The sequence below is a fragment of the Haemaphysalis longicornis genome, unplaced genomic scaffold, assembly GCF_048455015.1.
Source record: "Haemaphysalis longicornis isolate Haplotype H1 unplaced genomic scaffold, Haemaphysalis longicornis Haplotype H1 scaffold_2, whole genome shotgun sequence".
Lineage (NCBI taxonomy): Eukaryota > Metazoa > Arthropoda > Arachnida > Ixodida > Ixodidae > Haemaphysalis > Haemaphysalis longicornis.
In genome coordinates this window covers 161,582,576-161,607,248 of record NW_027526295.1, presented here as the reverse complement: position 1 = coordinate 161,607,248, position 24,673 = coordinate 161,582,576, and the positions used below count along the sequence as shown (strand labels likewise).

Here is a 24,673-nt window from a genome sequence, read left to right as displayed (position 1 = left end):
GTCTGCTGAGAACCGTAGTCGTAATGTAGCATACTTTCTCTTGGAGATCACTACTTGATGCCTATTTCTCTTTCCGGGATGCGTGTTACATCGGATAATACATTAACTTGAAGTAACCTGTGTAGAATCGCCAGGTACTGACTCGGCCAGCCCATCTTGCCAGTTATTTCGGCTAATGTACCAGGCACATAGCCCACTCAAGTAATTTTTTCGTGTAAAGGTGCGTGCGGTGTCAAATAACTCTGCAGCATAGCTTGCGGTTTACTCCCTGAAATAACATAAATTGTAACAGCTTTGCGAAAATCAAAGGGCTGTACTTTGCGTTCCTGGTCTAGTTATAAAAAACTATACCCCAAATACACGTGAGAAGTTTTCGTAGTTGTATGATGATCCTCGGGGGGATTTGTGCAAGCGCCAATAACGGGTGGCTGCAATGAGAAATTTCAAAAATTGACTCTCCCTTCCTTCGTAAAAAGGATGTGTTCCTGAGCGCAAATAAGCTGCGACTACCTGATCATAAAACAGACAACACATTCCGCAGAAGTGGGCAGTGGTAGGCCAGTTCGTAAAACGTGTGAAAAAGGTTCAACCAGCGGTACAAAAGCGAGAAACTGGAAAAGGTATACTAGACAGTGCCGACCCTGTGCCTGGAACAGTGCGTAATGAAGAGAAATTGTTTCTGAGCACCGTAGAGCCCACGAACCCAGATGCAGAAAATATCAAACTTACAATAATTTGGTAAATTGTTCTGTTGGGTGAATATGTCCATAGATTTAAAAAAATATAAAATTAGTGGTCTACTTGTGTTTCTCGGTTCACCTCGATTGCGGTGTTATTTTTTTACCTCGCGTGGTGTGTGGGGCTGTAAAAACGCCAACTCATTATTACTCAGAAATGGAGGCTGGGATGAGGTGGGTTGAGGGACGCTGTGATGCATGCCATATGTTTTCGTTTGAAAAAAAAAATATATTTCATGTTGGTCCTTTTTGGACCCCGTTCCGATAACGCTAATTTTATTATAAAACCTCTGAGGCACGGCAACACCCACAGGCATGTTCTCTCCATAAGGAGAGATCGATATCGATGACACACGATGCTCCGTCGTTATACCATCCGTATTTGTACTTTGCCACTGGGTATAGCGAGCGTGCACAAAACATCTCTGCACGCTTGCTACCTTTCATCAACTCTGATTTCCAAAAATCTTCAACCCTCGTCACTGCGCACATCGTAGCTGGGGTGTAGGTTGATTATAGCGCACAACCTGTTTAGTAAAACAGCGCCAACTCAACATGGGCTATCACCAAGTTTTTTGCTAAAGGCGAACGGCAAAAACTCCCGTGTGATGATATTTTGGCGCACGTTAAAGACCCCAGTATGATCCAAATTAACGCGGACTTTATCACTACGGTGCGCATCATAGCCCATGCCTAGCTTCAGTGCGCAAAACTACTAAAATTCTTCAAAAAATTCCAAGGTTTTCGAGGAAAAATGAAAAAGAAACGTGGCCTTGGCTGCAGGCTACTTTCGGCGTTGCCGTGAGGCGCTACCTGAGGGACGGGCTTGCCGCCGCGCTGTTCCTCGAGGAGAACGTCTTGGACGGGGCCGTGCTGCGGCCGCTGTACAACGTCTACTCGCGCGTGGTCAAGAAGGGCGACGCGAGCGCCGCCATCGCGGGCCAGCCGCGCGAGCTGACCGTGAGGCAGCTGTTCTTCCTCAACTGGGCGAGCACGCTCTGCGAGCCCAACAGCACGGCGGACATGTTTCGCAAGAGGCTGCGCTACAAGATCCGGGTGCCCGCAAGGCTTCGCGTCAACGTGGCCCTCTCCCGCTTCTTTCCATTCGCCGAGGCGTTCAACTGCCCGGTGGGCTCCCGGCTGAACCCAACAAGGGCGTGCTCGTTTTGGTGACGCGACTGAGACGGCACCTCCAGAACGTTCAACCACGATTCGTAGCGATATTTGTGCCTTCTAGTGGTGGTGAACTTCGCTAACCGATGATTACCGATAGAAAAGAAAGCACGACCTGTGATGTACGAGGACTAAGACGGTGTGGTGGTATTTCCTCGATCGAAGCTCTTCACGTGTTTTGCGGGAATCCACGGAAGCACACGTACGAATAAAGTGTTTTTCACTTTCCTGCCGTCTTGTTTTACTACCTTTTCGCCTCTTCACAAAACGGCGCTGTTGGTGGAATCTTCGAAATTGTTTTCCCAACGTACTGCCCTGCTCAAACCTTGCAGCGCTCTAGTACGTCCCTCTTTAGCTTTTCCATTGATTATACACAAGTGGCTAGAATGTAATCCTAGCATACCCCGTACTATCGAGAGCTGTAGGTGGTCCGATAGCATATTGTATAGGCGCTGATATGGGTGCCTGTGTCGCTGAAGTGCATGCACGCAGGGAGCGCTCCACTAACTTTTATTTACCATGGAGACAAATGACGCGATAGTTTGCAACCGTACATTCGAGCTTGTTTGAGAATTGTTGAAACCCGCAGTTCGTTTAAGCGACCCCCTTCAGGCGTACAGGGTGGTTTCCGATTCTTTTTTTTCCCGGGCATATAGTGAGGTCAGAAGAATTAGTAGATAATTTTAAATACCCAAGGTCAACTTTAAGTGTGTTTCAACTACTTGCACTACTGTGTCCTACTTGACACCATGGTTCGCAGAAGGAAACCACTGGTAAGCTAGCACTTTAAATTTGGCTCAAGTTACTCAAACCCGATACTAAACGTGTTAAAACCAAATTGAGAGAGTACACCGTAAAATAAGCGCAACTCGCATGTCTACGAATTTCGAGGGTCCACAAGTTACGATTGCAGTTGCGTTTTGGCGACAAGTTATGGACTGGAAGAAAGTCAGATACGGTGCATGAAAAAATCTTGACTGAAGAAAGCTGTGCAAAAAGACGGAATACGGCTGAAAAGACCACAATGATAAAAAATGGCCGCGTATCTGCTCCTTCCGTTGCAAATGTCACCAAAAGACGATAGTCCACTGGCGCCCCAGCCAAGTAAAGGCCTCCCTTCTCTTTCCCGTTCAACTCTGATGCTGTTCCTCTCTCGTCTCACTCCTCCCAAGATAACACGGTAGAGGTTTGCTCAAGTCAATTTAAATTTTCCGCGCTCCACTACTCCATGTCAGGTGTCTCGATTCCGGCACTGCGGTACGGCGGATACGTGCGTAAGCACCCGACTACAACGTTTATAGAACCACGTTTCTCTACTCCACGAGCGTTCCAAGCGGAACGCGGATCCCATATAGTGGAACCTTTCGTTGCTATTGCCGTTTGATTTCTTAAGTGCCGCCAGGAAGTCGCGCCTGCGACAGCAGACGACGGTTTTCGGCCGTTGATGTAGTATTTCCTTTGCCATCGCAAAAACCAAGCATCGATCATTTTTTTAATAAAGGAACACTTCAAATATCCCTTATGTATTGATTTGCTGCCTTATATTTGCGTAATGTCTTGTTGTTCTTCAACAATGTCGACATGAACACTGACACCGGACTTAGGCGTAGTGTATAAGAGTATTGCCCACATTTGGTTTCACTCTGGCCGGGTGGCTGAATCGAGTCACAGATAAACAGACAGAACGACAGACAGACATACAGACAGACAAATTTCTGCGTTTAAATCGCCCGAGAAAGGCTATCGTATTTGAAAATGCAAGGATACCTGAGCAATCTTAAGTACTCAATGGGAAAGCAATATTATCTAGTTGCGGAACGAATGTGCATGTATTGTGCGTCCCGTCATAGTGCCTGGAGAGCTGCCTGACACCGCTGTCTCTGCGTGAGGTAGCGGCGTGAATACGAAGGTTGGCGTTGTTGTTGTTGCGATCTTTAATGGAAAGGAAGGGGCGTGTGGCCAGCATTGGAAGTACGGAAGGGACGTTCAGTCCATATTTATTTATTACACCATCAGGGCCATGGGCATTAAAGAGGGGACGTATGGGCATATGAAGGTCGTCGTAAAGATGGATCACTAATAAACCATGTAGACCCCGGCTAAATTGCCCGCACTTGGCGTAGGCTTAAGTCACGTGTCCTCTGTGTCATCATGATGTTATTTGCGTGTTTTTTACTTGTCTCAAAGCATTGGCCAATCCCCCTTGTCAGCCTTAACATTAGTTAATGTTGATACTTACGACGTACCCAAGCAACGTCAAGCTGTGAGTTCCGGTTTCCGACGTTAGAGTTCGATGCGTGACGTTAGGCCTAACATCATGCCGGAACCCACCCGTGTTGGCATCGCCATTCGCCATCTGTTGTGGCAGCGCCACACGATCGTAGGTTTCAGTGCATAGAGAGCTACTGTTGCGCACCAAGCAAGGATGTCATTCCTAGGAAATGTATTTTTTATTCGCCAATTCTTTCTTCTGTGATTTTCCTCTCAAATTACTTGTGGACACCTCAGTGCATGCCCCGAAAGCACTTTTTAAAGCCTGAGGCGCCAACGTCTAAAGTCCACCATTACCCTCGTATTCGCATCCCTCCGCCACTCTAGCCACCAGTCGAGGAAATCCTTGGAATAAATTTGCGCATGTAAAAGCATTGCGGTACCCTCCCATTCAGCCGAGTCGAGGGAACTCATGGAGGACAGACTGAGAATACGGCCATTAGTCAGCTAGAGTTATCTATCCGTCGGGACTCTGGGAATGCGTGCTTGTGTAGCATTCTATACACGCTAGGATCGATTCCCAGCCGGATCTAAGTTTGCCCAGGTTTTTTTTCCACTTGAAATATTTTACCATTCAACTTTTGTTGCACCATACGACATTTCGTGTACCTATCTTTGTCCCGACACTACCATTTCGACCCGCTGAGTGAACTAATGCTTCCGATGTCATATGCATTAATGCATTCATTTCCATATTCTCTGTGTGACAGGTGGTTTTGTGAACTCACTAGAACACATCTTCCTTCCTCCCACACCATTTCGGGCGTCAAAAATAAACTGAGATATTCCCAAACAGTTGCACGTCCTAGTTCTAGCCAGAAACTATTTCGTTTCAGGAAGTCTCCTTCCTCAATAAGCATTCTTGTAGCAGTATTTAGATTTAGGCATAATTTTGTTTCACGACTGCACTCCTTTTATACATCAATACATTTTCCTCGTTCCTTCCTATTCCTCGCATTCATTCTGCAGAAAATTGAACGTTTTTTAAGGAATATAATACGATAAATTAACAATACCCTAATGTGGGCATGTACCGTAATATAGAGAAGAAGAAGAAGAAGAAGAAGAAGAAGAAGAAGAAGAAGAAGAAGAAGAAGAAGAAGAAGAAGAAGGAGGAGGAGGAGGAGGAGGAGGAGGAGGAGGAGGAGGAGGAGAAGAAGAAGGAGAAGGAGAAGAAGGAGAAGGAGAAGGAAAAGAGAGGAGGAACATTAGAAGAAGAAAAAGAAAAGCAAAAGCAGAAGAACGAAGCTAAGAATTGTTAGCTGCCTTTCCCCTGGCCAATCCCCCTTCAAGCCCTGGCCAATCTCCTCAGTGGTATGCTCCATTTCCGTAAAGGTGGAGAAGAAAAAGAAAAAGGTTGTAACTTTCTGGCCGTGATTATTTAGTTGTTGGACGCTCCGCTGATAAACGAAACCATTATGTGCGGTCCCCATGGAGCATCCAAGTCCCGGTAGTGGACCGAAGACGCCGTAGCACCTTCGACATAAATCGGCCGGCGGGAAGCTAGGGGTATGGGAATAGTCGTATTTCAAGTTCGCGTCAAATTGTTTGTAAGTGCATTTTTCTATCCTGCTGTCGAACGTCTGCTATCGAAGCACACGATGTAGCCCAAGCTCTGCCTCTCCAGCGGCTGTATTTCTGGTTGATGCGAAGCTCAGGGGTCTGCACCGTGTATGCGTCGTTTGGAACTTGTTAAAAAATCCTCAGGATTTCGTTTATTTCGAAGAATTATTATTTCTGCTATATATACGCGGAATATACTGCAGCTGTGTACTTGGAATGCCCACAGGGAATAGCGTACGAACGCTAGAAACAAAAACAGACCTAACAACCTTCTTCATCAGCTGGTGGCATGGACTGGTGGATAACCACTTCACGTCGAATGAAATAAACAAAACAAAATAGCTCTTGTGGAGTAGGACTTCACACAGTGCAGTTCTCATGCTCACGTTGTTTAAAAACCATGATGTTTTAATTACTTTAATTAGTTCCTCCTGGGTAAGGGAAGCTGCCTCGTATAACTCATTTAAATCATGAACGCAACGTAATTTATTTATGTCACACTCTGACAAGGTTCGATGTTGGGTTAGTTAGTCGAAGTGCAGCATATTTAAAAGGTGAAAAGTGCACCCAAATAATACTAACAGGAAGGACGTGCATTGCCAGAACGCACTGTTCGTGTGTGTCCTTTCTTTTCAGTCGTATTTGGCTGCTCTATTTACGCCTTTAAATTCATGTCAATGAGTAACCACTGGCGAAAAGGAAGGAAAATAAGCATAGAAGCAGCCTGGAGGTACTGGCTTTTTTTATTTCTGAATATATTAGTGACGGCGAAATAGGGGCTTCGCCATGGAGAAACTCAGTTCCGTGCATCAAACTCACTGACACGCAGAATGCATTGGCAACATGTAAGTAAATCATAGCTGCATGGTTACCAATGAATGGTCGACGAAGTTTTTGCCTGCAATGCAGTTGCACGGCCGCTGGATGAGAGCGCACGCAAGTGCGCCTCTCATCCAGCGGCCGTGGCAGTTGCTACACACGCACACGAAATGTTATCGCGACAGGTTGCGTAGTCCTTGTTACAGAAAAAAAAAGTTAGTTCATACGCGGGTACATGAGGTGGTTTAGATACATGCTTTAGTGCGCGTGCATCGCTATAACGTCACTGGCTCCACGCTTTTGCTCTCGTTTAGATAACCGGGAGAAAAATTAAAGCGCCGCAAACTGGCAGGGGTACCGACATGACGAAGTTTGGGATTTTCACCAAATACGAAGTGGAATGAGTGCTTGTAAATGGTATAGATGCTTGTACCCTGTGTGCATTATGGTTAGATATGGACATACAATCAGCTCATCCGGAATAGCCGTCAATTTTTCACCCCGCCCCTGATCACATGCAGGGCTGGAGGTGAACTCGGCGAACATCCGCAAATGGATCGACGAGCAGGACCTGCAGAAGCTGGAAGGCGCCGTCTTCGAGGGCTACGGCCAGCGACTCGCCCAGGAGCCGTCAGCTCCTCACGAGCAGGTGAGCAGCTCACTGCGATAACTGGGCCCGCCCTCAAAACCCGTGAAGGGTGTTTATGTGTCTCTAAGGAGAAAACAGCCCATGAAACCTGGCCCTGCTTTCACTAAGGGTACAAAATCGATTCGGATAAATCATACCGGTTCGTCCACCACTAGTCATACTGGAAGTCCATTTATTTGTGTAGCGCACAAAACGGACTAGCACCGATCCTGTCCGTTTTTTGCTCAACACGAAGCTATGGACTACGGATGCCAACTAGACCAAATGCAAATCCTGCTAAGCCATGATGGAAGGTCGACATAAAGTTGCGTGGAACACGCGAGAAAAAAAAGGGAAGCTCTTGTTTATCCAGCGTAGCCATATAGCTACGAAATGGTGAATCAATTTCAGAGTGTTACACAATTACACAGTGAATCAATTACGCAGACTCCTTCGGTTTGAGGAAACCTGTCGTTTAATCTCAGTATCCTGCCTAACGAATCGTACGGGATATGGGGAGAGACGATAACCTAGATCCGCATGCAGGTGCAAGGCGTCGACGCAGGTTAAAATGGGTATCTCACCTTTTAGCAGCGTAATGTAACCAGCTTCAAACGTGCAGTGAGAAATTGAGGCAGTATGATGCGATACTACGGCTAAATTGCCGTCCTACGCTTACGTTCAAACACAAAAGGCTTATAAGACAGAGCAGAAATAAAAGCATAGATTTGCAAAGTTGAAGATGGAGAGTCCAGTAGGTGTTTCATAGCTACTCGTTCTGGTTCGATGCCTCCAGTTCACAGCCGCACGACGCGACGTGGCAATCTTTTGTAGTGTCGTGTAGGAGGTTTTTGGGTTGTGCATTCTGGACTGCCCCACCATCCCCTTTCTCCTGCTCGGCCTCCAGGTGGAGCAGTACCTGCGCCGGGACGTGCCGCAGCTGTTGGAGCGCATCCGTGCCATCCACCGGGCGGTGTCCGAAGACGACGTGCGGGCGCTCGAGAGCCAGCTGCAGAGCCCCGACTACGCGCTGGCCCGAGACCACCTGGGCATGACGCCGCTGCACAGGGCCGTCGTGCTCGGCCGACACGACGTGGCGCGCCTGCTCATCGACCGCTTTCCGGAGACCATCAATGCCAGGGACAGGGTGAGTGCCCTGTAACTACAGCCATGTAACTACAGCACTTGCTTCCTCTATATTCTCTACCCCAACCACTTATGTTGGGGTAGCTGTGGTCAATATTTGTGCTGTAGGCCTGCAACCAGCAGCGGTTCGAAAAGGAGGCCCCTGATCATATACCCAATGCCTTATGTGCACTGAAAATCAGCTAACCAACCCCGCCTCTATTACAGGGCTGGTGGAAGCCGTTTTTTTTTACTTGTGAACTGGAAATAACCGGAATTATTTCCGGTTCACACTTCAATTTTGGGCTGTTTGTAAGGTAGTTGGTGTTGATTTCACTCCTCCACCCTAGCAGACCTGAACGTAAGGAAAGAACTAAAAATGTATAAAGTACTGACTTTATTTTACCGTATTATATTTTGGGTACGACTGCCGTAGCGAAAATTTCTGTTAGGGAGCCAATAATCCTTGTCCAAGGGGGAAAACGAAGACATATATTTAGGCTTTTATTTCACGTTTTTTATAACAACGCCAACTGCTAGTAGCGCAGTGAACTCTGTTTAGACCCTTACACGCGTGAAGAGGCAATTGAATCCCGCTTGGAACTGCTGCCTTGGCGGTGTCTTGCCGGGGCGAATTGCTGCGGCCGCTCGCACGAAGTAAGCGTTGTTGCCCGTAGTCATCGACGGCAGCGCCATGCAAACGCCGCGCTCGCTTCCGGAGACTAGTACCTAGTTGCTTGTTTTTTGCTTCCACAATATACGGGCGTTCGTTAAAGCCCCCTTTGGTTATGACTTCTTTGCTGCAGAGCACTCTACTTAAGCTACTCAAGAACCTTCCAAAGCCGCAGGCCCATGCAGCAAAGGAAATTTGCGTAAGAATTGAGGCAAATTCCATATTTCTAGAGCGTCTCTCCACTCTTTGTGCTCGAAAGAGAGCAGTGCTCTGTTATCGGGGATTGTTGTGACTATTTTACATGTTACCCCGTTCGTTTTCAGGAAGGGCGTACGGCACTTCATTACGCGGCGGCAGCTTCGCGTAGAAGTGGTCGTGCTGACATGTACAGGCTGCTGTTGCAGAACGGCTCGGACCCCAGAATCAGAGACAACGTGAGTGGCCTAACTGACCGGTCAATAGCATATTGAGTTTTCAATGGATGTCAGTGAATTTGTGTTTGTGGACGTCTGCCTCACGTTGTTGAAATGAGTGTGGCACAGCGGCAATGCAATGAACGAACAGCGTGAGAACAAGTCGTATAGCTGATGGATATTACGCTAAACATGTCTGAGAGTGTGCAGTGCATATACCGCCATAATTTATTGTAATTTGTTTGTGCTAGGACGCTGAAATCATCTACTAAAATCTCGAAATGTTGCGGAGTATCCGACATTTGGGGTGTTAGTTGTTTACGGTATGGCGATGGTCCAAACGCGTCTGAGAAAAATGAGCTCATTTCTCGCGGTAATTTTTAATGACCTGAAATGCTCCTGTGGGGATCAAACGTGAAAACAGGCGCAATGCCGGTCACTACATTTGGGTATTTTCAAATAGGAAGGAATTCAGTGTGCCAGTGGGAACGAAAACGACATTTGCTACGCTAACCAAACCTGCACTCGCATACAGTTCAATTTCTCGTATAGACGTACAGTATGGACTCGAGCATGCAGTTTCACACTCCCGCAATGGTTGCAAGAAAGCTGCAATTTTTATTACAACTGCGTTAAATATGAGGTTAGACTGAAATTATTCGACGTACGGCAAAAAGGTAACAACAACATGTGTCTACAAGCATTCAACCTGATATAGAATTTCCGCTGAAAGTCGGCGTGCGGAATAGGCAAACAACTAAAAAATGGTTACCTACAAAGACTCTACGGTTTCTTGCACCCCAAGTGACTTGCAGAATATCTGGTAAATGATGTTCCAGTTCGTGATGTTCAGAAAGAAAATATATTGTTGCAGGAGAAGCTCGTTTAGGAGCTGCCTTCTTGATTTATAAAATCAGCACCAAAAGCTCTTGCTGTTCTAAAACATACCATTTATCTTGACGCAGTAAAAACATTCCGCAAGCAACTAAAATACACCACCATGACTGCTATCACGTTGTGGCTGCGTGTTCTCCCAAACTCAAGAACCACTCAATCGCACCAAGTGGGTGCCCTCCGAGCACACTCAATTGTTTCTTGACATGTACACACCAGCTGCGTCATATGCGGTATCATCTTCGCGTTCATGCGCAGAGAGGCAAGTCATCCGAGTACTACAAAACGCACCACTTGCCGATGGCGCCTGAAGTTGCGCAGCTCTCCAGCAGCGCCAGGACAAAAGCCAGGAGCCTGTCCGAACCACCAGGCTCCAAGCCCCGCAAGAACGGTGAGTTCACGGCCGCGACGCTTTCGCACAGGTTTCATCCGCAGACCGGTGTGCGCGAGGTTGCGCCGGACTGCATGCTTTCTCCGCTTTGCGCAGTTTGACTGCGCTGAGAATACTCAAAGCTTTGGAACAGCTTAAAAAAATTCTCTTGCCATCTCCACTAATGTGAAACCTGGACAGGTGCGAAGCATGCAGTGTATAAGCGCATTCTTGGCGTCTTTGCGTTTTTGCCAACGGATATGAAACCGTTAGGGGGTAGCGGCATACAGCTTCGCTGTAAAAGTCTTGTGTGTTTAAGCACGGAGCGTTCTAGCGCGATGCGTAAACGAGCGTCCCAGTGTTTTAGTGCCCTGCCTACATGAGATTACGGTTACGACGACGACATTCGACGCCAACAGCCAGAGGCCCAAAGGGGCTTTGCCTCTAAAATTTGGAGCGCATGACCTAAAAAATTGTGATACATCTCTAGCAACGGTGCTACTGGTCGCTGGTTTTACCAAGTCTGACAACGAAAGTAAACATTAAATCCAGAAGCGTCCCGTCTCCTTATATTTGCTGAAAAGTTGGGTAGCCGCCACCCGGCGACGGCACTAAATGTTTTAACATCCGGGATTATTTATTTTTACCGAACTGCTCGAAAGTGAGAAGTCGAGCTAGTTGTTTAATAATCTTGGCGAAGAAACGGGACTGAAGCACAAGGAAGTTGACAATGCCCGTGTCTGTCAACTTACTCGCCTTTCCGAACGGTTTTTCGGGTTGTTTTATTTGTTTGTTTGTTTTTTTTTGATAATGAGTATAATTGATTGTAGGGTTTAACGCGCCGACGCAACGCATGCGATGTGGCGCACCATAGTGGAGGGCTCCGGATTAACTTTGACCACCTGGGGATATTTAACGTGCGCCGAAATCTCGTACACACGGGCGTTTTTGCTATTCGCCTCCATCAGAAAAGCAGCCGCCGCGGCCGGGAATCGAACCCGCGGCGTGCTCAGTAGCGCAACGCCTTAGCAACTGAGCCACCGCGGCGGGTTGATAATGAGTTTAGCAGTTTGTGCGAGGTACACTGAGGATTTGCGATGTGGATGAGTGTGTTGAAAAGTGCGGCCACCTTCGCAAATGAACGCGAAAACTGAGGGACGCAGCAGCGGAGCTGGTGCTCTTCAACTCGTCTTCTTTAACTCGGCTTCTGTTAAGCCGGCCCCTTTCTTAAAGGAGTACTCACACCAAAGTTCTATTTCTAATAACTGGTATGGTTCGCTTTATGAAGCTGTTAAGTTGCTTTCCTACGATTATGGAAGTCAAACATCGCTTGGAAGAAATTTTGAATGGATATTATTGCCGCAGTTTTGAAAGACCCGGGGAAACGCCCGGCTCAGCCGCTCTGTGGCGTAAGAACCGCCGGTGGAGGGGTGGGACACAGAATCGTCCTGCCTGTCTAACCCGGAGTGGTCTGTCCCTTTCCTCACAGCGAGCGACGCACATATTAGTCAGAACAAAACCGACAACACCAAAAAGCAAACATTTTCGTGGGGTAGTCGTGTCTTTTGTCCTGTTTCGCCCCTTCGGGCGCCACTCTCTGCGGTTTCAGACCGGCTGAATGCAGCGGAGCTAATTTTTTATTGAAATGGGAAGGAAGTGGGGTCGGGAAAGGTTGCCTTCTGGCTTGAACAAGAAATCTGGCGTCATGGCCGCCGTAGAGTCCTCGCGCTTGCTCTCGGGGTATCGCGGCCCAAGCCGAAATTTATCCTGTGAATAAGGCTGTAATTTATAATTGGCAGCGCTTTGGCCACTTTTAACTCTTGCGTTATGATTTATGGGGTAACACGGACAGCTCGAAACCCAAAAAAAAAAGAAAACGAAATACACAAATTTGGTGTCACTACTCCATTAAGAGCAAGATGGTGTAAAATTGAAGCTTTCTCCATGCAGTCTGAGTTCAATCAACGTTCACAATCCACCCTCCTAAGGTCCAAAATCTAAACTTCCAAAGTCCGAAGCCAAAGTCAATTTCCACTCAGCCAAAGACGAAAGGCGACGCCCGCGCTACGAACCTTAAGCAAATGCGATGCGCTGCGATTGGGATGAAAGTGCAATCCAATAGACGCCGATTTCGTAACTCGAGGGACCCATGTTGGATACCGATCACTTGAAGCGTTTTTCTGTTCTTGAGGCGCGCACTCCCAACCCCTTGCTTTTTCGCCACTGTCCCTCGCACTTCTTGGCCAAGCATATCTCCCTCTCCACTTTGGCCAGGGGAGTTTTAGATGCGGAGCATCTTATAGTCAGGGCATGTCCCGCGTCGGCGTCCGTACTCACACTGCGCATGCGCAACTCTCCTCCTTCCCTCTCTCCCACAGCTGCGCGATACTCCCGCCACTTCTTCTCTCGTACCAGCTGCGCTTTCGCTTCTCCCGCGTTCTCGCTTCTGCTTTCGCGGCGCATGCTCGGCGCTTGCGCATCTCTCCTCCTCACGTCTCCTCTCCTTCAACCTTGAATGTAAATCGGGTAGCGCGCTGCGCGCGTTCAGTTCAGCGCTTGCTGCGGTTGACTCCACTTCACTCCGTTCTTCCGATGAAGTGTTATGGAAGCAACAGTCCCGTCAGTTAGTGGGTTGGCGCAAGCAAGCGTCAGCACCACCCCACAAACTAACAGCAACGCTACGTCCACTGAAGACAAAGCTGCGCAGCGAAGGGCACGCGACGCGGAGCGCAAACGCTTGAAGCGAGCGGCGGACCCTAAGCTTCGTCAGACCGAATGCTCGGCGCTTGCGTATCTCTCCTCCTCTCGTCTCCTCTCCTTCAACCTTGAATGTAAATCGGGTAGCGCGCTGCGCGCGTTCAGTTCAGCGCTTGCTGCGGTTGACTACACTTCACTCCGTTCTTCCGATGAAGTTCTACGAACAGAACGGAAACACAACGGAACCCCGAGATGCTCCGCATCTACTCAGCGTTCCCTTCGGGAAGATGGGGCTAATTTTTCTGTAAACGATCCGCACGGGCAGAGTTCAAGTTTAAGCAGCTCAGTTGTTAAAACGTTTTACGGGCACTTCGCCAACGGTTAATATAAGTCATCTCAAAATCATTTATTTCTCCGGTGCCGTGTGATTGGTGGATGTTCTTGCTCCGAAGCTTACGCGTCCACGGCTGTGAACGGGAAGCTGACGGCGGCGCTGCAGAAGGGCGACCCGGCGGAGATCCGCGAGCTTATCCTGGAAGGTCACGGCAGGCACCTTCTGGGCCGGACCAGCTGGAACGAAGAGGTGCGCCACCTGCTCAAGGGATTGCCCCAGTTCTTGGTGAGTCATCGCACGTATACCGTATTTTCGCGCGTATAACCCGCACCAAAATTGCGAAAATTTCAGCGGCAAAGTAGGGGTGCAAATAGTACGCGGGTTTTTTTTTTTCCCTTCACTGCAATGCGCGTTGTGCCGTGAAGAGGACCTTGTGTATAACAGCGAGGACTTGCAGTGGCACTGAGTGAATTGTGACTTATTCTACTCGCTAAATATACGCTTTTTCTGTCTACATAGTATGTGATGTCTTGCTTGAGCAGTAGCTTTGGTGCAGCCTTTCCTATATCAAATGTGTGGGCAATACGAGAGGATTTCTTTTTTTTCCAGCGGGTTGAAAGTGGGGATGCGGATTACATGCAGGGGGTGTTATATGTGCGAAAATGTGGTATGCGTGGACATCTTTCATGTATAACCCGGAGGAAACATAGACAGCATATATATCAGGGTCAGTTCCAATTTTTACGGAAGTAGTGTACCTCTAGAAAGGGCAGAACACGGAACCAGGAGGCAGATTGCGAAGAAATTTGTAACGAATTCGACAAAACTGGCTGCACCTTGTTCCCTTGCCGTACGGAGCACACACAGGTTCAAAATTGGACACCGTGAAATGTATATAATAGGAGTAAGAGACGATATTCAAGTATACTCCCCATACCCTGAGGCCTGTACTTATACGACGCTGCGCTACGCGCTCACATAACGGCATTTCATGACCTTTGAAATCAAGCTACACAGAAAGCTCGCTTGCCAAACTTAGAATCGAATTCATGCAGTGGCAGCTAAAAACGTACCGGAATACTTAACCAGTACCACGGAGTAGGAGGCAGTGACGCATGGAAATTAGGAACTTGTATTGGGGTATTGGTAATAGTGCCTCACATCCGGCAGTTTTTGCTGACAGGCAAAGACAAGTTGCTGATCGCAGGAATAAGGGTTAGTCCTCGCAACTTGAAGCTTTGTCAGTGGCACACCTGGGCTGTAATGAATTTGCGTGCGGCATTTTCTAAGTGTTAGTGTCCTTGGCGTAACTGTTGATCCTTCAGACCCGTGAGAAGGGGCGATTCCGTCCAGAAACTCGAAGCGTAACGAGAAACGTGTATCGTCTGAATCTTGGTGGCGAAGACCCCACCAGCTGCAAGCGGTGAGAACGTGGTGCACACATGAACAGGGGATTCCCTGAGCGCTCTGGTAGCAGCCGCTTCCCCGGCCGGATACTCGGGGCTGGTACCGGGAGGCCGAGGTTATCTGGTGCAAGATCCGCGGGCGACACGCCCCTCCCACTCACGCACACGTGGCGTAAGTCGCTTTCAGGGCACCGGGAGGCCGCTCAGCGTTATATGCTGCAAGATAAAACTCGGGGGTCACCAGCCCAAAAAGAAGCAGCACCAATAAACCCGAGAGAAAAAAAGAAGGAAACTTCACTTTAAACAAATGTGCCGGAATTCAGAGAATTTTCTACTAAGCGTAGCATTCTTATGCCGCTGTCAGAGACTGTTTTCGTTTATTCTTCGGTTGTATAAGATGCATATCTTTGATTTTGTAAAAACATTTGGTAAAAATATTTGTAAAACGTAAAACATTTAAAACATTTTGTAAAAACATTTTATTTTTTTCTATTTTTGGTATTTTTGGTTTGTCAAAATACTGTTCAACCAGTTACCCCTACTTGCGCTAATATAGTGATTACAGGTGTTGCTTCCGCCAAATCTGCATTTTTGTGGAAATGCAGGGCGTTACACGGTCGAAGCTAAGGTGGGGGGAGGGGGGGGGGCACTTAGCAAGGAATGCTACGCGTGAAAAGTTTCTTGGTTCGTTCGCATTTCCGCATTTTCAGCGCGAATGCTTCGCGCGTTGTCATGCTTGCGCCCTTCGCAGCACCAAGTGAGCGACGTACACGACTCCATCAGCCGGGGCGACGTGGAGCGCCTCAAGGAGCTGGCGGCATCGGACGCCCAGCTTCTGCGGGCACGCAGCGACCTGGGCTGCCACCCGATCCACGCGGCCATCGAAGCGCGGCAGCTGGAGGCGGCCAGGCTCATCCTGGAGGCCTTCCCGGCCGCCATCAACCTCAAGGCTCCGGTGAGCACAGCTCCTTAGTGTCTACGTTATGATTTCAAACGCTGGCAAGAAACTGTAGCGACTCGTTGCCGGCGTGACTAACTGATCATCTAACTGATAATCTTCCTTAGTTCTTCCCAAGGTAATAGTAACACCGTGTTCAAAATGGTTAAAATGAAAAGTCGCGGTAGAATGCAGGTAAGTCGCGAAGTTGAATATTTATTTATTTATTTATTTATTTATTTATTTATTTATTTATTTATTTATTTATTTATTCATTCATTCATTCATTCATTCATTCATTCATTCATTCATTCATTCATTCATTCATTCATTTTTAGCAGCTTTTCAGGTCTCTTTGGGGACACATGGGCGGATGCATTGCCTACAGAGGTAGACAGCAGCTATAAAACGCAACAGACGGCCGTTGAACGCTGCTCGGTAACGGAAATACGTAGCATTAATAAAATCTCAACAAATAAAAACAAAGGTAGAAGTTTTCATCTGCACGCTTTACACGCTTCCCACATAACGCGCAATGACAAGGCCTGTGAGGCACTGCAGATTTGACGACTTACAGCATTTTAATAACAGACAAGGAGAAATGGATTATCTCAGAATAAACCACGAGCGGTACTTGGAATCTTTATGCCCCAGTAAAGGCAGCGCAGATTGCAAGGCAGACAGAACAGTACACAAAGTCCTTAGGTAGCGTGTTCCACTTATTTGCATTGTCATATTCTTTTCCATCTTCTATTAACGTAGGAGTTAGTTTAAATTTCTTCTACGGCGGATTTGCTCAGGATATTTTTTTGAGTAGAGGGTTCAATTTCCTTTTGAATTAATACAAAATTTTCAGCGCGAATCACTCCGAGGTTTCAAACATCATTTGTCGCAAGTGGCTTTCCCACTTTGTCGTGTTTCAAATGCCAATATTTATGATACTGGTTTATTACAAGCCTCCTAGTTGGCATCACCGCTGTGCACCAGCATGCCAAAGCGAACATCGATGAAAGCAAAATGCAAGTTAGGTTCATTATCAAGATTGCTTTGTCCCGCTGACAATGATGTCAACTTTGTAGCAAACTCCGAAAAAATAATGGAGATACTAAAGAAAACATCTGAAGCAGTGGCGGCTACATAGCCACTTTCCGGCAACTTTTCTATGACGTCACAGAATCTCGTTCGTGCGATTGGCGGCCGCCGAACTAACCCATCGCTAAAGCACATTACTTGGCGATTGTAGTGGGACATCTAGTAGTTCCGTTTGATTGCAGCATTTGAATGCTAACGTGCAGTAAGCACTAAACATTGTTTTTCTTTGATGTTGGCCCGTATTACATCACACCAGCCCATACCACATCCCTGAAGCGCGAAATTCAAGTTTTTCAGTACTTTTCAGAGTTTTTTTTTTTCGTTTAAAAAAACCTTTTTAGCGGCCGTTATTAAGGTAAGTGAGGAATGCTGAAGCCTAGTCCTTTCAAATTGAACAATGTTGTATTTTGTCTTCAAGGCCCGTTTGACACTGTCTGTAAGCTTGATTTTAAAAAAAATCTCATGCGTATCTGCTAGCAAAATGTCGCATACTTATAATTTTTTAAAGCCAAACGTAATGTTGGTTGCATTTAAGTTGGGTGCATTATACAGCGATATTTATAGATGTTCCGCTGCTACCTCCTTTATTCAACCGTCCGGGGAAGCATACCACTACAGATGAGAAATGAGAAAGGAGAGCCGTTTTCAAACTGCGATTGGAGGGTTTTCTTACGTGACCGTACAGAAGAATTTTTGCGCCGCTGTAGATTTTTCATAGTTGATAAACGTGTCGTGTTGATCCGCCAAACGAAAGCTCTTCTTCAGAGGGCATGCAAAGACGGAACAATGTGACGCGTTCACTGTAATAACACAGCCTAAACTGGTGTAACTTGGCGTATAGTCCCGACAAATAACTTGGAAGAGCGAAATTATTAATCGTACTTTCACAGGATGTAAGGAGCGATTCGAAGTTTCCTCATTCTTTCGCTATACGATGAGCATCGTTAGCGCTTGGCACGTGTTGCCTGTAATGCCCAGTGGTTGGGGCTGGTCACTGCTCCGGACACACGCGACCACTTGCTCCGGGTTTGCTCCGGCTGCGTGAGAAGGTTGCCTGTGAAGCCGGTCGCGGTGTAACTTACTTTTTGCTACCCTACCCAATTTGACGTAGTCAAGCAAAAGAGCGAAGAAAAAAGCTCTGTGTTAAAAGAGTATCTTAGCTGCCAAAAATTCGTGAATAAACAACTCATTAGTATTTATGTCTTTTCACTTGCTTTTTTTTTTCTCCTGTTTTAGCATGGTCGGAACCCATTGCATTTAGCAGCGCTTCGAAGGGACCCGGAAATGTACAAGTTCCTCGTGGAGAGCGGAGCGGATCCAAGAGCATTGGATCAGGTGAGAAATGAAACTGCTTCGGCGCTTCTAAAGGCACCAGCACAAGACGCCTACTGTGTGTGTGTCTTACAGGTACAAGGGCGCAAGTTACGAGCCAGCCATATGCGCTTCCATGTGGCTTCCCGTTGCTTGTATTGTCATTCTCGTGAAAAAAAAAATTTCCACAGATTTAAATGCGTGTTATTTAGAGGACAAAATAACGACATATCTAGCAAAAAGATTTTTTTTTTGGTAAGAGATGCCTCTTTCTCCTCACTAGGCTCGCCCAAACCGCATCACCGCCATTCCAACTGCATGCAAAAAAAAATATTGTTTCACATATGCTTCGTTGGCCACTTCTCACTTGACAAAAAATAATCGGCAACCTTTGCAATTAGGATGCGAGGACTGTGGAAACAGCGGAGCTGGTGGTCTTCACTTGCTTTGACTTGGCTTCTCTGAGGCGACCCCATCTAATCGGTAGATCGAACACAGATGCCGCCAAGCGCACGCCGTCTCTCTCAACTTAGAAAACACCTGCACGTCAGAGCTTACGTGTTCACTTGGCGCAGCCAATACACGACGCGCGCTTCCCCACACCTGCTCGTCGTCCCCTTGCCTCCATTCCACATTCCCTCGCACTCCTTGGCGTAGCATTTTCCTTCCTCTGAACCTCGCTGCACCGAGTTTTGAGCGACGCCAGACACGGCTGGACCTCAAGCTGAAACGGCTGCGCTGTTAGAATCTACGTGGGCAACCAAACTTTATCTTATAATTCGAGGATGTGTTATGACCACTTCTCGCTTAGTTATGTCACCCAGTTGTGTCGCTGAGTTTAGTGTCGCTAAGTTTTGTGCGGCAGACTGAAGTGTCGCTGAGTGTACGATGTCACCGAGCACCCAAGATGACAAAGTCGACTTTTAACTGTCGCGGGCGGCAACGTTTTGGCTGCTCTTTAGGTGATGTGGGCGCAGACGATGATGTAAACGCTTCCTTCTGTGCTATTCCTGCTTGTATACCCTGTCGGGAGCAAAAGACTGAATTCCGCGCGAGTAGCTTCCAAAAGACAGTGCATTGCCGTCACAAGAGTGCGGGTCTCCTTAACTGGGACCGAAGCGCGCATAGTCCGCCGAACGACCGAATGCTGGCTGGCGTGGAATCCAGACTTTTGTTCTAGACTGTACCTTAGGTAGAAGCTGCGCGTTCGGGTCCCCTGGAGGGTCTTCCGTGATCTCCCGTGCACACTGCCATATAGTGAATCGCCCTCAAGACGGGTTCCCTCCACGCTCTGTGGTTACGAGGACTTATGGACGTCATAGCATTAAATGTATGCGTGCCCGGCACGAGCCCATCTCCAATCTCTCGCTACTCGCTCTGACGGCACCGAGCCACCTCTAATGGCTCCTCTGCCCCGCTAGGATCTGCCGTGCCCACGGAGTAAGATATAAAGTGATCGTGACTTTAAAGGGGACGGCGCAAACTGGCTGATTGCCAAGTAAGTAGGCGAGTAGTCAATACAGGCACTACCATGAAATTGTTGCGCGCCCAAATCACGTAGCCATCCCCCCACACACCCCTTCCCGAGCCTAATCTCACCATTCCTGTCTCATAGCACCAACCGCAAACAAGGAACGCGTGTAGGCAAGTAAGTACGTGCGTATGGATAAAATTATTTCGGCGAATTCGGCGCCAAAGTGCTTCGATGGATGGATGAGAAAATTTTCATGCTCGCAGAGAGAAGTACACCGGATGAGTTTCTCGCGTCTCAGCCGGCCAAGGTTATTCAGTTAAAGCTGTCGATTTAAAAAAAAAATTATAGTGACATTTGACTTCATGAATGTGGTTTACGCGTTCACCCCCTGGGGAAGCGTGTCCGCACCCTTTGCTTTCTTTGTTCACCTCCTGACCAGTGATTTCTGCAGTTAGACCTACCACTTATGTTCACATGGTCGGCAGCTACCTGTTCATTCGCTCAGGAGGCGGGCTTGAATCTGATGAAGGCGTATCGCTGTGCTTTTCTTGCTTTGTATATCTAAATCGTTTAGGATTTGACCTCGAGCGGCGCTTTTACTGGGTTGCTTGTCTTCTCTTGTGCACACCCATTCCCTCCCGGACGCGCTTCTCCTCTCCACTTCATGCCACCCTCATCCTCCAGCCGCTTCTTCCCTATCAACTCCGATGCCTCCGACTGATTATCCCGGATTCACAGATGTCGCACTAACCTTTGTGCTTAAAAAACAAGACGATCTGTTACAGATTCCTTGTAGGTTCGTTAGCATGAATATGTGCCTTTGGCTACAATGTTACGCGAGCCACGCGAAGTTATGCGCACACATCCAGCTCCATTGCGCGCCTTTGGTAATCGCTGAGGCTAGGCGCATACGCAAGAACAAACACCCGCGCTCTGAATTATCCGGCCTCTGACTCGGCCCTGACGTCGTGCAAACGCTGCGCCGGCACTCGCCCGCCTCCCCGCCCTACCGCTCGAGTGATTTCCTGCCTGATTTAAACGGGCCGTGCAGAGAAAACACAATTTCGTTTATTCGACGGGTGACCTAGTTAGAATCACGCTGAGACCACTTTTAACGGAAAATTCCCTCCAATAAGCTATATAATTAGGAAAAAAATGAATGGCCATGTGACTAACTAGCTAATTTCCGCACTAGAACAAATGACATAATATGCATAGCTGTACGACTGGCTGGGGCCGCCAAATGCAAATACAAGTTAGGAAGGGCTGATAAGCTTGCAGAAAGAGCTATTTGTGCTTAAATGCAACGCATATTCATTTTATAGCAGTAAGGATGGTGGTGTAAACAGTGGAAATTACGAAAGCATACGTAAATGTAGAAGTACCAGTGCGTACTGCTGTTGGTACCGCGCGCAAAACGCTTCTTTTAGCTGTACAGCAGTCTGGCGCTTTGGGGCTGTCTCATACGACCCTAGCGGATTGGCGTAAGCAACATTGCTTACGTGACCCTGTTAGTCCGGCGAGCACCATGTTTCACGAAACGATACGAAGCAAACTTGTTCGTCGCCCAGAAATCAAAGGTGATCATGCGAACGAGTGGCCTTCAATTCAGTGCGCAAAAGCGAACGGTGCATGCTTCCAGGAATGCTCAAATTCGTATTATTAGGACACGCAACCTCGAGGACATGCAACCTCAAAAATTTTAGCATGCCTCGAAGCGTGCACCCTTCGATTTTGCGCACTGAACTGAAGGCCACTCGGCCGCATGAACATTTTTCGTTTTTTGGCGACTGTACCTGGGAATTCGTGTACCGTTACGCCGCAGGGCAAACGCTGTAATTAAAAAAAATTACCACCTACCGTAACAAAAACAAGTCATGCGCAAATACGGCCAGAAACAAAGCAAAGGTGGACAGGGGTCTTGCGCAGTATATTGGCGCCATCTAGAGGGACTGACCAAACAGCGCCCTCACGTGCGTGTGAATAGGGCGCTGTCCTAGCCACGGCATCGCAGATCTCACGAAACGCAGGATCTGGCGGGACAACGAAAATTTTAACTGAAATTGATTTTTTTCTTATAGGGAATAAAGCATCATTTCCTCCCGGACAAGCGCTGGTGTCACTAGAAAACACCGAATCTTTTGAATAAAACAAACTTGTATTTTGTCTGCATGGCCCCCTTAAGGGAAGGGCACCGGCTCAGCCCATCACACAGGCGCACACAAACGTCCACTGGATCCGCACGGTCATTCTGCAGTACTACGTGGGCCCGGTCAATCGAACACACAAATTAGGACCTGGACTTAGGTCCTTCGGAAAATAAAAGTTTGTTCTCTGTCTCTCTCCCCAGGGGAGCGCTTGCGTTGTACTATAATTGGTTATCTTATCACCGAGAGTTCACACACATCTGAAACTCTCTCACGGCTTTAGCACCTATGCTTACACATAAAACAGACTTTGAGCCAGCACTGCTGCCGTTATTTTCGGCCGTGGGCATACACGCGCACTGAGTTTCTTTCTCCCCTTCTTCTTACTTGCAGAAAGGCAAGACCGCAGAGTTCTACCTCAAGAGCAGCAGAAGGCGGCGATCAAGATCCCAAGCATCCGCGCACCTTGCGTCACGCGAGCGCTCGTCCTCTGTGCGGGACACAAAGCCGGCAAGCGTCGATACATCAGCTCGAACCACCGAGGTCGACGTCATAACAGCGCCTGCGGACAAAGGAGCGCTCGACGGCGCTGCGGCCACGGGTAGCACTGCCCAAGGCAGTCAAAAGGAAAGTGCAGACGCTCGCTCCGACGTCGCGAAAGGAGCCGACGGAGGCGAGAAGGCCACGGGAGAAGCCGGCGGTAACGAATCTGGCGAGAGCGGCTCGACCGACGGAGGAGGTAAGAGCTCTCATACCACAACGCCGACTCCGGACAGTGACGTTACCGTGGTCGGAGACGTGGGTGGGGAGGTGGTCACGGATACTGTTGACTCACCCGGGTCAACATACATAGAAGCACCTGACGGTGCCCGCAGGACCGATGGTGGCGACCGAAGTAACGAAGAAGGCAGACCAGAGCAGGGCGTCTTGAAGGCCTCCTCAGAAAGACAGCCTGCCGAAGCAGATAATATTCTCCGTGCGAGAGAAGAAGGCACTGAAGATGTCGCGGCGGAGAATGGCGCTGGAGGTGCGCAAACAGAAAACCCGGATGGAGATCCAGGGAAATATAAAATTGGTGAAACGATCTTTCCCCCAGCTGGTCAAGGCACTGCGGACACCACTAGCGATGTCAAACAAGAAAATGCTGTAGCAGATGAAGGCGGCGGCATTACAAACACCGAAGAGATAAACGGTGGTGGTACCAACGAAGTGAAAGATGACGATACCAATGCAAGTATCGCAGAAGGCGGACATTCGGAGCGAGAAAATGGGACGACTAATGAGGGTGACGTGAGCACTCTTGGCCAGCCACATCAGGAAGACGAAAATAAAAATGACACGAAACTTTCATCTCTTGCTTCCACAAGCGATGTACAGAGCCAGAAACAGAAGCCTCAAACACAAAAAGAAAAAGACAAACTGTCCAGTGTTGAAGGACCAACGAAGGCTCCGGAAAGTGTGGACGTAGGTGACAAACTAACGCCAAATGAAGACGCCAAAAATAATCAAGTCAGCCCACCGACTACTACCGAAAACATCGACCCAAAAAATAAAGTAGGTCAGCCTACCGACGATGCAGTTCGTAGCAATGACCTTAATCAAGTAAACGAAGAAGAAAAATCTCCAAAGGAACAGCCGCTGGGCTGCACCAATGATAGCGAAGACAAAACCAAAGTACAGAAGGAAAAGGTGAGCGCTGGGTCTAAGAGACGCAGTGGCAAAAAAAGACACAATAGCGGCGCCCTCGACACTCAGAATATTAGCGAGGCAATTGGCACAGGTGTTAAGGAACATTCGGAACAATTGAAAACTGATGGCAACGTCATGCCTCCTTCTGAAGGACCCGAAGCACATTTACCGAAACCTGAAGATGACGTCACTACAAATGCGGGTCACGAGGTGGAAGCTACTTTCCAAGAAGTTGATAATCCAGTATCGTCCGCTGAAAATCTTGATGGTAGCCAGCCTCAGCCCGAAAAGAAGCCCCAGGGTGAGGAAGGGCTTAGCTCCGGCAGTACCACGGAGTTACACACAGCCCCCATAAGCAACAGCAATGTTGGCCGGGAAATTTTCGAGGAGCCCACTAACAAGACGGAGGCAAGGCCGTCTTTATTCGACCCTGCTAATACAAAAACATGCCTTGAGGATGTCAGTTCTGGCACTGGTGATAGCGAGAAAGCCAGAAAAGAACTGCCGGCTTCGGCGAATGCAACCGATCATGACGCGGCTGGCAAAGCAACACCAAAAGAAGGAAACAAGAACGGAGAAGGAAATAGTAACGGCAAGAACGACAAGAACAATTTGAAAACAGCTCTTCCTAAACAAGTGAGAAAGAGCGGCCTCCAAGATTCCAGAAGAAGCAGCAGTATGGCTTCCATGAGGAGCCAGTTGGCTAAGAAACCTTCCCAGCTTTCCTTGCGTGGCGATGAAACAACGACTACTTTGCAGATATTCGATGACGCTAACTCTGGCTCACAAAAAACGCAGAGCAACACGCACGAACCTGCGAGTCGTGGCATGGGGCAACAAAGAGTCAGTATGCGCTCCACAACCAGTACACCTTCCAGGACAAACCGACCAGTCGAAAAAATGAGCGGAAGATCACGCAC

At 48.0% G+C, this 24,673-nt stretch overlaps 1 protein-coding gene across 1 annotated transcript in view; it reads left to right on the top strand.

Annotated features, from left to right (window-relative positions):
- LOC144169409 (uncharacterized) overlaps nucleotides 1-24,673 on the top strand; it is a 180,404-nt gene that overhangs the window by 124,102 nt on the left and 31,629 nt on the right. The window contains exons 12-19 of the mRNA XM_077698538.1: nucleotides 7,085-7,212; nucleotides 8,099-8,338; nucleotides 9,313-9,423; nucleotides 10,555-10,687; nucleotides 13,816-13,982; nucleotides 15,855-16,058; nucleotides 18,369-18,467; nucleotides 22,458-22,803. Of these exons, the coding sequence (XP_077554664.1) occupies nucleotides 7,085-7,212; nucleotides 8,099-8,338; nucleotides 9,313-9,423; nucleotides 10,555-10,687; nucleotides 13,816-13,982; nucleotides 15,855-16,058; nucleotides 18,369-18,467; nucleotides 22,458-22,803 (1,428 nt within the window). The remainder of the gene's footprint in view (nucleotides 1-7,084; nucleotides 7,213-8,098; nucleotides 8,339-9,312; nucleotides 9,424-10,554; nucleotides 10,688-13,815; nucleotides 13,983-15,854; nucleotides 16,059-18,368; nucleotides 18,468-22,457; nucleotides 22,804-24,673) is intronic.